Below are 12,296 nucleotides of genomic sequence, written 5' to 3'. Positions count from 1 at the left end.
TGAGTAAAAGACAGATACTTAATGGTTTGGATTGCTTCAAGTGGGACAGTAATATCTGTCAGCAATATCTCTCCTGAACTATGAAGATTTAATCCCACTTTACACTGTGTATTCCATGTATTTCAAGGAAGGAGACACACAGACTGTCCTTTGCAGGCTTGTCCTATTGTCTGTTTTGAGATGGAATGTGTATTGTGTTAAAAGTCTACCTGTTCCATTGTTAAATGTTAATGACCTCACATTGTTCTGTCTGCCTTAAGATAAACTTATTATAGGATGTATATGTGTATGTGGATTGGCTGCTAAGGGGGAGGGGGGAATTGTCCCACAGTGTATATCTCTTTGTGCATGTGTTTGAATAAACAGTTTGAGTTCTATTTCACCCTCAATCTAGAGTCCTGTCTCTCATTGGAGTAACCTGCTACAAGGGATTGCTATGCACTTCATACTCCCTTGAATAATCATTAAGCTCTTGTAAGAGCTTGTTCCTGTTCCTACTGCGCTCTCTATGGAAAGAGAGGTTCACCCACTGGAACCTGGAGCCTTGTCGTAGGTCCAGGGTGGGTAGGAGATGGCGAGACCCCAAACAAGCTGTGGCGGTTCGTGGGGTTATGGTGTCCGGTGGAGTGCTTGGAGCCCTCGGGAAGCACTAGGAGCATCCGTCAACGGAGGTACCCAGTCAGGGTGTCGGTTGATCCGTTACAGTACATTTCGACCAATATTTCCCTATAACAAACACTGGGATTGTACAAACAGAATCATTACACCTGTGAGATAATCTTAAAATCCCTTCATTTCAATTGTAAATATAATTGTATTATTGCCATATACAGTCCATTAAAAATATCCAACTGTAAACATAAGAAATCTGTTTAGTAAAGTTAAATGATCCCCATAATGTGCTGAATATATTTATTTACTATGATCATTAGCTCCATCTAGTGGCTTTTTTCTTATCTGAGGTAGTTAAGGAAAATACCACATTATGACCACTAGATGGAGCTGACGATCATAAGAAATAAACAGCATTTGCTTGGAAAATTTTTATTTAGACCCCTCCCTGAAAGTGTATGTCGAGCCAAATCTTTTTTTTTTTTTTTTTTAGTTTTGGGTAGAGGATGGATTAGGACCTCTGTCAGGTTTTAACTGCTCTCCAGGGCTCCTTTAAAGAATATTTCCATTCACCAGATAGGAAGTGAGATAAAATATCTGAGCAGGGTAAAAGACAGAAAATCAAAGCCGATCAGGATTCTTGCCTTCCCCTTCTCTGCTCTGTATTGCTGTTGTATTGCCTGGCTACAGGTACACTTTACAGGTTGGAGAGTTCCATCCGAAGCTGATCAGAGAGGGGTTCTGCTTGATGATGAGAGTTGTTCCTTTAAGGAAGCCAACATGCACTTTAAGGGAATCTAGTTCAGGCCAGAAGGCGTAGGAAGATGCACGCAACAGGGAGGAGTGATCATGTCAGGTGATGCTGCGAGCTGTTCAGGGAAGCGGCTGAAAGTCTGGACACTTCCCTATAGTCCTGATTGTGCTCTCTGAGGTCACTTGGTGAAGATGATGAGATATTCTGGATAGGCCTGGATGTCATTAAATATCACAAACACTGAGGGTGCTGATACTTTATCTGTGGCGCTGTCATACAGGTCAGTGGGGTTTGATGGGTTCTTGGCCGGAGGTGCGATCATTGCGTCATTCCCGACACAGGAAACACCGGTGAGGACACGGGCCAGGTACATGTACTTGTATCCATTTGTATCGGGTTTGGAGTATGTGTCATCCGCAGAGTAAATGGCTTCAGCAGCGAAATACGTCCCTTTTCCCAACTTTGCAGCTGCACTCATAGAAAGAGAAAGACAATTATTATCCTGAGATCAGAAATACAACACAGAATATATATATATATACATATGAGGAAACCAATGTCATCTCTGAGATATTATATCCATATTATTGTACCAACTCCATAATGTACAAGAAGAGACACACAATCTACAGTCACATCAGTCTCTGTACCAGGAGCTTACACTCTAATGTTCCCTCCCCCACAGTCACATCAGTCTCTGTACCCCAGGAGCTTACACTCTAATGTCCCCTCCCCCACAGTCTCATCAGTCTATGTACCACAGGAGCTTACACTCTAATGTTCCCTCCCCCACAGTCACATCAGTCTCTGTACCACAGGAGCTTACACTCTAATGTCCCCTCCCCCACAGTCACATAAGTCTCTGTACCACAGGAGCTTACACTCGAATGTCCCCTCCCCCACAGTCACATCAGTCTCTGTACCACAGGAGTTTACACTCTAATGTTCCCTCCCCCACAGACACATCAGTCTCTGTACCACAGGAGCTTACACTCTAATGTTCCCTCCCCCACAGTCACATCAGTCTCTGTATCACAGGAGCTTACACTCTAATGTCCCCTCCCCCACAGTCACATCAGTCTCTGTGCCACAGGAGCTTACACTCTTATGTTCCCTCCCCCACAGTCACATCAGTCTCTGTACCACAGGAGCTTACACTCTAATGTTCCCTCCCCCACAGTCACATCAGTCTCTGTACCACAGGAGCTTACACTCTAATGTTCCCTCCCCCACAGTCACATCAGTCTCTGTACCAGAGGAGCTTACACTCTAATATCCCCTTCCCCACAGTCACATAAGTCTCTGTACCAGAGGAGCTTACACTCTAATGTTCCCTCCCCCACAGTCACATCAGTCTCTGTACCAGAGGAGCTTACACTCTAATGTCCCCTCCCCCACAGTCACATCAGTCTCTGTACCAGAGGAGCTTACACTCTAATGTCCCCTCCCCCACAGTCACATCAGTCTCTGTACCAGAGGAGCTTACACTCTAATATCCCCTCCCCCACAGTCACATCAGTCTCTGTACCACAGGAGCTTACACTCTAATGTCCCCTCCCCCACAGTCACATCAGTCTCTGTACCACAGGAGCTTACACTCTAATATCCCCTCCCTCACAGTCACATAAGTCTCTGTACCAGAGGAGCTTACGCTCTAATGTCCCCTCCCCCACAGTCACATCAGTCTCTGTACCACAGGAGCTTACACTCCAATGTCCCCTCCCCCACAGTCACATCAGTCTCTGTACCACAGGAGCTTACACTCTAATATCCCCTCCCCCACAGTCACATCAGTCTCTGTACCACAGGAGCTTACACTCTAATGTCCCCTCCCCCACAGTCACGTCAGTCTCTGTACCACAGGAGCTTACACTCTAATATCCCCTCCCCCGCAGTCACATAAGTCTCTGTACCACAGGAGCTTACACTCTAATATCCCCTCCCTCACAGTCACATAAGTCTCTGTACCAGAGGAGCTTACACTCTAATGTCCCCTCCCCCACAGTCACATCAGTCTCTGTACCACAGGAGCTTACACTCCAATGTCCCCTCCCCCACAGTCACATCAGTCTCTGTACCACAGGTGCTTACACTCCAATGTCCCCTCCCCCACAGTCACATCAGTCTCTGTACCACAGGAGCTTACACTCTAATGTTCCCTCCCCCACAGTCACCTCAGTCTCTGTACCAGAGGAGCTTACACTCTAATGTCCCCTCCCCCACAGTCACATCAGTCTCTGTACCAGAGGAGCTTACACTCTAATGTTCCCTCCCCCACAGTCACGTCAGTCTCTGTACCAGAGGAGCTTACACTCTAATGTCCCCTCCCCCACAGTCACCTCAGTCTCTGTACCAGAGGAGCTTACACTCTAATATCCCCTCCCTCACAGTCACATAAGTCTCTGTACCAGAGGAGCTTGCACTCTAATGTCCCTTCCCCCACAGTCACATCAGTCTCTGTACCAGAGGAGCTTACACTCTAATGTCCCCTCCCCAACAGTCACATCAGTCTCTGTACCACAGGAGCTTACACTCTAATGTCCCCTCCCCCACAGTCACGTCAGTCTCTGTACCAGAGGAGCTTACACTCTAATGTCCCCTCCCCCACAGCCACATCAGTCTCTGTACCACAGGAGCTTACACTCTAATATCCCCTCCCCCACAGTCACATCAGTCTCTGTACCACAGGAGCTTACACTCTAATGTCCCCTCCCCCACAGTCACATCAGTCTCTGTACCACAGGAGCTTACACTCTAATGTCCCCTCCCCCACAGTCACGTCAGTCTCTGTACCAGAGGAGCTTACACTCTAATGTCCCCTCCCCCACAGCCACATCAGTCTCTGTACCACAGGAGCTTACACTCTAATATCCCCTCCCCCACAGTCACATCAGTCTCTGTACCACAGGAGCTTACACTCTAATGTCCCCTCCCCCACAGTCACATCAGTCTCTGTGCCACAGGAGCTTACACTCTAATGTTCCCTCCCCCACAGTCACATCAGTCTCTGTACCACAGGAGCTTACACTCTAATGTTCCCTCCCCCACAGTCACATCAGTCTCTGTACCAGAGGAGCTTACACTCTAATGTTCCCTCCCCCACAGTCACATCAGTCTCTGTACCAGAGGACCTTACATTCTAATGTCCCCTCCCCCACAGTCACATCAGTCTCTGTACCACAGGAGCTTACACTCTAATGTTCCCCTCCCCCACAGTAGTCACATCAGTCTCTGTACCACAGGAGCTTACACTCTAATATCCCCTCCCCCACAGTCACATAAGTCTCTGTACCACAGGAGCTTACACTCTAATATCCCCTCCCTCACAGTCACATAAGTCTCTGTACCAGAGGAGCTTACGCTCTAATGTCCCCTCCCCCACAGTCACATCAGTCTCTGTACCACAGGAGCTTGCACTCTAATGTCCCCTCCCCCACAGTCACATCAGTCTCTGTACCACAGGAGCTTACACTCTAATCTCCCCTCCCCCACAGTCACATCAGTCTCTGTACCACAGGAGCTTACACTCCAATGTCCCCTCCCCCACAGTCACATCAGTCTCTGTACCACAGGAGCTTACACTCCAATGTCCCCTCCCCCACAGTCACATCAGTCTCTGTACCACAGGAGCTTACACTCCAATGTCCCCTCCCCCACAGTCACATCAGTCTCTGTACCACAGGAGCTTACACTCTAATGTCCCCTCCCCCACAGTCACATCAGTCTCTGTACCACAGGAGCTTACACTCTAATGTCCCCTCCCCCACAGTCACATCAGTCTCTGTACCAGAGGAGCTTACACTCTAATGTCCCCTCCCCCACAGTCACATCAGTCTCTGTACCACAGGAGCTTACACTCTAATGTTCCCTCCCCCACAGTCACATCAGTCTCTGTACCAGAGGACCTTACATTCTAATGTCCCCTCCCCCACAGTCACATCAGTCTCTGTACCACAGGAGCTTACACTCTAATGTTCCCCTCCCCCACAGTAGTCACATCAGTCTCTGTACCACAGGAGCTTACACTCTAATGTCCCCTCCCCCACAGTCACGTCAGTCTCTGTACCAGAGGAGCTTACACTCTAATGTTCCCTCCCCCACAGTCACATCAGTCTCTGTACCAGAGGAGCTTACGCTCTAATGTCCCCTCCCCCACAGTCACATCAGTCTCTGTACCACAGGAGCTTGCACTCTAATGTCCCCTCCCCCACAGTCACATCAGTCTCTGTACCACAGGAGCTTGCACTCTAATGTCCCCTCCCCCACAGTCACATCAGTCTCTGTACCAGAGGAGCTTACCCTCTAATGTCCCCTCCCCCACAGTCACATCAGTCTCTGTACCACAGGAGCTTACACTCTAATGTCCCTTCCCCCACAGTCACATCAGTCTCTGTACCACAGGAGCTTACACTCTAATGTTCCCTCCCCCACAGTCACCTCAGTCTCTGTACCAGAGGAGCTTACACTCTAATGTCCCTTCCCCCACAGTCACATCAGTCTCTGTACCAGAGGAGCTTACACTCTAATGTCCCCTCCTCCACAGTCACATCAGTCTCTGTACCAGAGGAGCTTACACTCTAATGTCCCTTCCCCCACAGTCACATCAGTCTCTGTACCAGAGGAGCTTACACTCTAATGTCCCCTCCTCCACAGTCACATCAGTCTCTGTACCAGAGGAGCTTACACTCTAATGTCTCCTCCCCCCACAGTCACATCAGTCTCTGTACCAGAGGAGCTTACACTCTAATGTCCCCTCCCCCACAGTCACACACTATTATTATTATACATTTATATAGCTCTGACATATACCGCGGCGCTGTACAGAGATCACTGAGCCAATCACATCAGTCTCTGCACCAGAGGAGCTTACACTCTAATGTCCCCCCACAGTCACATCAGTCTCTGTACCAGAGGAGCTTACACTCTAATGTCCCCTCCCCCACAGTCACATCAGTCTCTGTACCAGAGGAGCTTACACTCTAATGCCCCCTCCCCCACATTCACATCAGTCTCTGTACCAGAGGAGCTTACACTCTAATGTCCCCTCCCCCACAGTTTTGCAGTGTGGTGCAGTGGACACACTGTGCTCAGTTTGATGTCCTGTCCATGATCCTGGATGTTAATCAATTTATTTGAAATCCTATGTTGAGAAAACATTTTTTTTCAGGAAATAGAGGAGGAAAGCAACGCACCATACACATCCCAATCAGAGGATCGCTCGTCTTCCTTTTTGTTTAATCATTTATCCATGTTATCCACTTTAGAATCACTTCAGTCTGAGTCTGGAAAAGATTCATATGGGATTGGGAGGAGTCTCATTTCCACCGGGGGTGGAGACTTTTACCCCATCTGGGCTAGAAATGAAGTCATGGATTATTTTCTATCTATTGTCGGAAAGGAACTGAAGGATCTAAAAAAGACAACTGAATGTCATCCTGCCCATTTCAATCTGAGCAAAGCAGAACAATGCTTGAAAAAGAGAGAGGATATTGTAATAAGGAAGGCAGACATATTCCACCATCTTCCTAAAGTCCACAAGCATCAATCTCCAGTTCAGGGACGCCCAATAGTGGCGGGTATTGGGGGGTCCCTGCTGGAGAGACTTGGTGAATGGGTGGATGAATATCTGCAACCATTGGTCAAACGTTTGGGGGGCTACCTCAGAGATACTGGGCATCTTTTGGCCCATATTCATGAAATCAATTGGTCACCTGCCCATTGCTGGATTACCATGGATGTAAAATCTTTATACTCATGTAAGCCGCATCATTTACCTCTTCTAGCGCTTCAACATCATCTTACACGGTAAAGCAATTACAGTCAAGAATTGTGTGAATTCATTTTGATGGCAATATAGTTATTATTACAAAACAATTATTTCATGTTTGACTCCAAATATTATTTACAATGCCGAGGTGCCGCGATGGGCTCAAAGTTTTAGAAACATAGAAACATAGAACATAGAATGTGTCGGCAGATAAGAACCATTTGGTCCATCTAGTCTGCCCAATATATCTGAATCCTATGAATAGTCCCTGGCCCTATCTTATATGAAGGATAGCCTTATGCCTATCCCATGCATGCTTAAACTCCTTCACTGTATTTACAGCTACCACTTCTGCAGGAAGGTTATTCCATGCATCCACTGCTCTCTCAGTAAAGTAATACTTCCTCATATTACTTCTAAACCTTTGCCCCTCTAATTTAAAACTGTGTCCTCTTGTGGTAGTTTTTCTTCTTTTAAATATGCTCTCCTCCTTTACCGAGTTGATTCCCTTTATGTATTTAAAAGTTTCTATCATATCCCCTCTGTCTCTTCTTTCTTCCAAGCTATACATGTTAAGGTCCTTTAACCTTTCCTGGTAAGTTTTTTCCTGCGATCCATGTACTAGTTTAGTAGCTCTTCTCTGAACTCTCTCTAGAGTATCTATATCCTTCTGGAGATATGGCCTCCAGTACTGCGCACAATACTCCAAGTGAGGTCTCACCAGTGTTCTGTACAGCGGCATAAGCACTTCTCTCTTTCTACTGCTTATACCTCTCCCTATACATCCAAGCATTCTGCTGGCATTTCGTGCTGCTCTATTACATTGTCTTCCCACCTTTAAGTCTTCTGAAATAATTACTCCTAAATCCCTTTCCTCAGATACTGAGGTCAGGACTGTGTCAAATATTCTATATTCTGCCCTTGGGTTTTTACGCCCCAGGTGCATTATTTTGCACTTATCCACATTAAATTTCAGTTGCCAGAGTTCTGACCATTCTTCTAGTTTTCCTAAATCCTTTTCCATTTGGCGTTTCCCTCCAGGAACATCAACCCTGTTACATATCTTTGTGTCATCAGCAAAAAGACAAACCTTACCATCGAGGCCTTTTGCAATATCACTTATGAAGATATTAAACAAAATTGGTCCCAGTACAGATCCCTGAGATACCCCACTGGTAACATGACCTTGTTCTGAATGTTCTCCATTGACTACAACCCTCTGTTGTCTGTCACTTAGCCACTGCCTAATCCACTCAACAATATGGGAGTCCATGCTCAATGACTGCAGTTTATTGATAAGTCTTCTATGTGGGACAGTGTCAAAAGCCTTCCTAAAATAGAGATATGCAATGTCTACTGCACCTTCACCGTCTATTATTTTAGTCACCCAGTCAAAAAATTCTATAAGATTTGTTTGACATGATCTCCCTGAAGTAAACCCATGTTGTTTTTCATCTTGCAATCCATGGGATTTAAGATGTTCCACAATCCTATCCTTTAATAGGGTTTCCATTAATTTGCCTACTATTGATGTCAGACTCACTGGTCTATAGTTGCTCGATTCCTCCCTACTACCTTTCTTGTGAATGGGCACGACATTTGCCAATTTCCAATCTTCCGGGACGACTCTTGTTACTAATGATTGGTTAAATAAATCTGTTAATGGTTTTGCCAGCTCACTACTAAGCTCTTTTAATAATTTTGGGTGTATCTCATCAGGACCCTGAGACTTATTTGTCTTCACTTTAGACAGCAATCTTAGAACGTCTTCCTCTGTAAAGACACATGCATCAAACGATTCATTAGTCATCCTTTCAAGTGGAGGTCCTTCTCCTTCTTTTTCTTCTGTAAAAACTGAACAGAAGTATTCATTAAGGCAGTCGGCTAGCCCTTTATTCTCTTCTACATACCTTCCGTCCTTTGTTTTTAATTTAGTTATTCCTTGTTTTAATTTCCTTTTTTCATTTATATATCTGAAGAATGTCTTATCCCCCTTTTTCATAGACTGAGCTAGTTTTTCTTCTGCCTGCGCTTTAGAAGTTCTTATAACTTGCTTGGCCTCTTTCTGCCTAATCTTGTAGATTTCCTTATCTTCATTGCTCTGGGTTTTTTTATAATTACAAAATGCTAGCTTTTTATTTTTAATGATTTGGGCCACTTCTGCTGAGTACCACAGTGGTCTCTTCCTTTTTTTGCTTTTACTGACAAGTCTAATGCAATTTTCTGTTGCCTTCAATAATGCACCTTTTAAGTAGTCCCATTTCTCCTGGACTCCATGTAATCCATTCCAGTCTGATAAGGACTCATTTATGACTAATTTCATTTTTGAAAAGTCTGTTTTTCTAAAGTCTAAAACTTTTGTTTTTGTGTGGTGTGACTCTTTCACAGTTCTTATATTAAACCACACTGACTGGTGATCACTGGATCCCAAGGTTTCGCCTACAATGACATCATATACCGAATCTCCATTTGTGAATACCAAATCCAAAATGGCCTCCCTCCGGGTTGGCTCCTCAACCACTTGTTGCAGAGACAACCCCAGTAGGGAATTTAGAATATCTGTACTCCTGGTAGAACTTGCTATTTTGGTTTTCCAGTGTATATCTGGAAGATTGAAACCTCCCATAATGATAACTTCTCCTTTCATTGTCATTTTAGCTATTTCTTCAACTAGTAGATCATCTAGTTCTTTAACTTGACCAGGTGGTCTATATATCACACCTACACGAGTTACTGCATGATTAGCAAACTGCAACGTAACCCAAACTGACTCTATGTTGGCCTCACCAGCTTGTATTAGGTTAGATTTAATGCTATCTTTCACATACAGGGCCACTCCTCCTCCTTTCTTGCCTTCTCTGTCTCTTCTGTATAAAGAGTACCCTGGTATGGTTATGTCCCAGTCATTTCTTTCATTAAACCATGTCTTCGTAACAGCCACTAAATCTACATTCTCAGATGCCATTATTGACCCAAGTTCATTGATTTTTTTACCTAAACTGCGAGCATTTGTAGACAGGACTCTGAGCTTATCATTTCTTAACCTCTGTGCTTCTGACCTGTTCTGGCATTGTTTCTCCATCTTTGCCTAATTTATAGTATCTCACAAAAGTAAGTACACCGTGCTGCAGCTCAGTTTCAGGGTCATGGCAATCTTCTTATAGCCTAGGCCATCTTTATGTAGGACAACGATTCTTTTTTCAGATCCTCAGAGAGTTCTTTGCCATGAGGTGCCATGTTGAACTTCCAGTAACCAGTATGAGAGAGTGAGAGCGATAACACCAAATTTAACACACCTGCTCCCCATTCACACCTGAGACCTTGTAGCACTAACGAGTCACATGACACCGGGGAGGGAAAACGGCTAATTGGGCCCAATTTGGTCATCTTCACTTAGGGGTGTACTCACTTTTGTTGCCAGTGGTTTAGACATTAATGACTGTGTGTTGCGTTATTTTGAGGGGACAGCAAATTTACACTGTTATACAAGCTGTACACTCACTACTTTACATTGTAGCAAAGTGTCATTTCTTCAGTGTTGTCACATGAAAAGATATAATAAAATATTTACAAAAATGTGAGGGTTGTACTTACTTATGTGAGATCCTGCAAATTAGCCAGAGATGGAGAAAATTTTGAGCCCTTCGAGGCACCTCGGCATTGTAAAAAATATTTGGAGTCAAACATGAAATAATTGTTTTGTAATAATAACTATATTGCCATCAAAATGAATTCACACAATTCTTGACTGTAATTGCTTTACCATGTAAGATGATGTTGAAGCGCTAGAAGAGGTAAATGATGCGGCATACATGAGTATAAAGATTTTACATCCGCGGTAATCCAGCAATGGGCAGGTGACCAATTGATTTCATGAATATGGGCCAAAAGATGGCCAGTATCTCTGAGGTAGCCGGGCAAATGTTTGACCAATGGTTGCAGATATTCATCCACCCATTTACCAAGTCTCTCCAGCAGGGACCCAATACCCGCCACTTGTGTCACCTCTTTTTCTACAGGAGAGTCCTTTTCTCCAAGGCACTACACAAACTGCAACTCAAAAATGGTTATTTATGTTGTAGAGTGCAGTGTCTGTCAATTACAGTACGTTGGATGCACCATTTGGAATTAGAGGATAAGAATTTCTGAGCATTTTAATGATGCATGGAGCGTCAAAGCCAAAAATATTTCAAGTGTGTCTAATCACTTTAGGGAAATTCATGGGGGTAACCTCAATTCTTTTTCCTTTTAGGGCTACAAGATTGTGGAATTCTCTACCACAAGAGGTGGTTTCTGCGGGAAGTATGGTGGCTTTCAAAAGACTCTTAGACGTACATCTCAAGGATCAGACCATTCAGGGGTATGTGAGATGATTACGGCCACACACACCTACACAGGCTGAACTGGATGGACTATTGTCTTTATTCAACCTCAACTACTATTTAACTATGTTTTATGGTTTGGAACAGGTTGGAAGACCAGCTAGAGGAAGTGACACACACCGCATCTTACTTCAACGCAGTGGCGGCCCGTCCATTGGGGGCGCAGATGCGCCGCCCCCCCCCTATCCATGCATCCGGCCCCCTAATCTACATGCAGGGCACCGGATGCATGGATTTCAATGGGTTTTTTTTTTTTTTGAAGCACGTGATTAGAGCCAAAGGCTCTAATAGGCTTCGAAAAAGGGTGGGCTCGGGGCGCAGAGCACTGAGCCCTGAGCTCACCCAGCTGTGTGACAATAGTGAAGAATATTCGCTATTGCCACACTGATTCTCCTCCTGGCCAATCAGGAAGCGGGTCCTATGACTGATTGGCCGAAAGGAGAAGCCATGCTATTGGCCGAGGAGGAGGAGGAGGGAGGAGGTGCAGGGGAAGCCCACGGAGGAGACTGAGGGGGAAGCCACCGCTGCTGCCTGCCCAGTGTGAGTGAGCCGGTGACCCGGGGTTAGGTATGCGGGCTGGAGCTGGTATGGTCGAGGGGGGGTATGGTGTGGTAGGTCTGCTGCCCCCCCGACCCATGGAGCACCAGCCGCCACTGCTTCAACGTGAGGTGTGGTGGATACGTAAGCTTACCTCCACAGTGCCCAGTGGAATGAATAGTGGAATGGACATAAACCTTTTTTTGGAATAATTGTGTAGCATATAAAGGGTTAATGTTTATTT

At 45.3% G+C, this 12,296-nt stretch overlaps 1 protein-coding gene across 3 annotated transcripts in view; it reads right to left on the bottom strand.

Annotated features, from left to right (window-relative positions):
• Positions 1–1,120: 1,120 nt before the first annotated feature.
• The window catches only part of LOC309557592 (protein mono-ADP-ribosyltransferase PARP14-like), a 247,325-nt gene continuing 236,149 nt past the window's right edge, over positions 1,121–12,296 (bottom strand). For 2 of the 3 annotated variants that reach the window (XM_082260385.1, XM_082260387.1), the window contains exon 18: positions 1,121–1,834. In XM_082260385.1, coding sequence (XP_082116511.1) covers positions 1,545–1,834 — 290 coding nt within the window. In that variant the 3' untranslated portion in view covers positions 1,121–1,544. The remainder of the gene's footprint in view (positions 1,835–12,296) is intronic. The other variant, XM_082260386.1, reaches the window with a different exon arrangement.

Source organism: Pelophylax lessonae (genome assembly GCF_965119305.1).
Source record: "Pelophylax lessonae genome assembly, chromosome: 6".
NCBI classification, from domain to species: domain Eukaryota; kingdom Metazoa; phylum Chordata; class Amphibia; order Anura; family Ranidae; genus Pelophylax; species Pelophylax lessonae.
The sequence above is the reverse complement of the archived record's forward strand: the minus strand, read 5'-3'. Positions and strand labels throughout refer to the sequence as shown.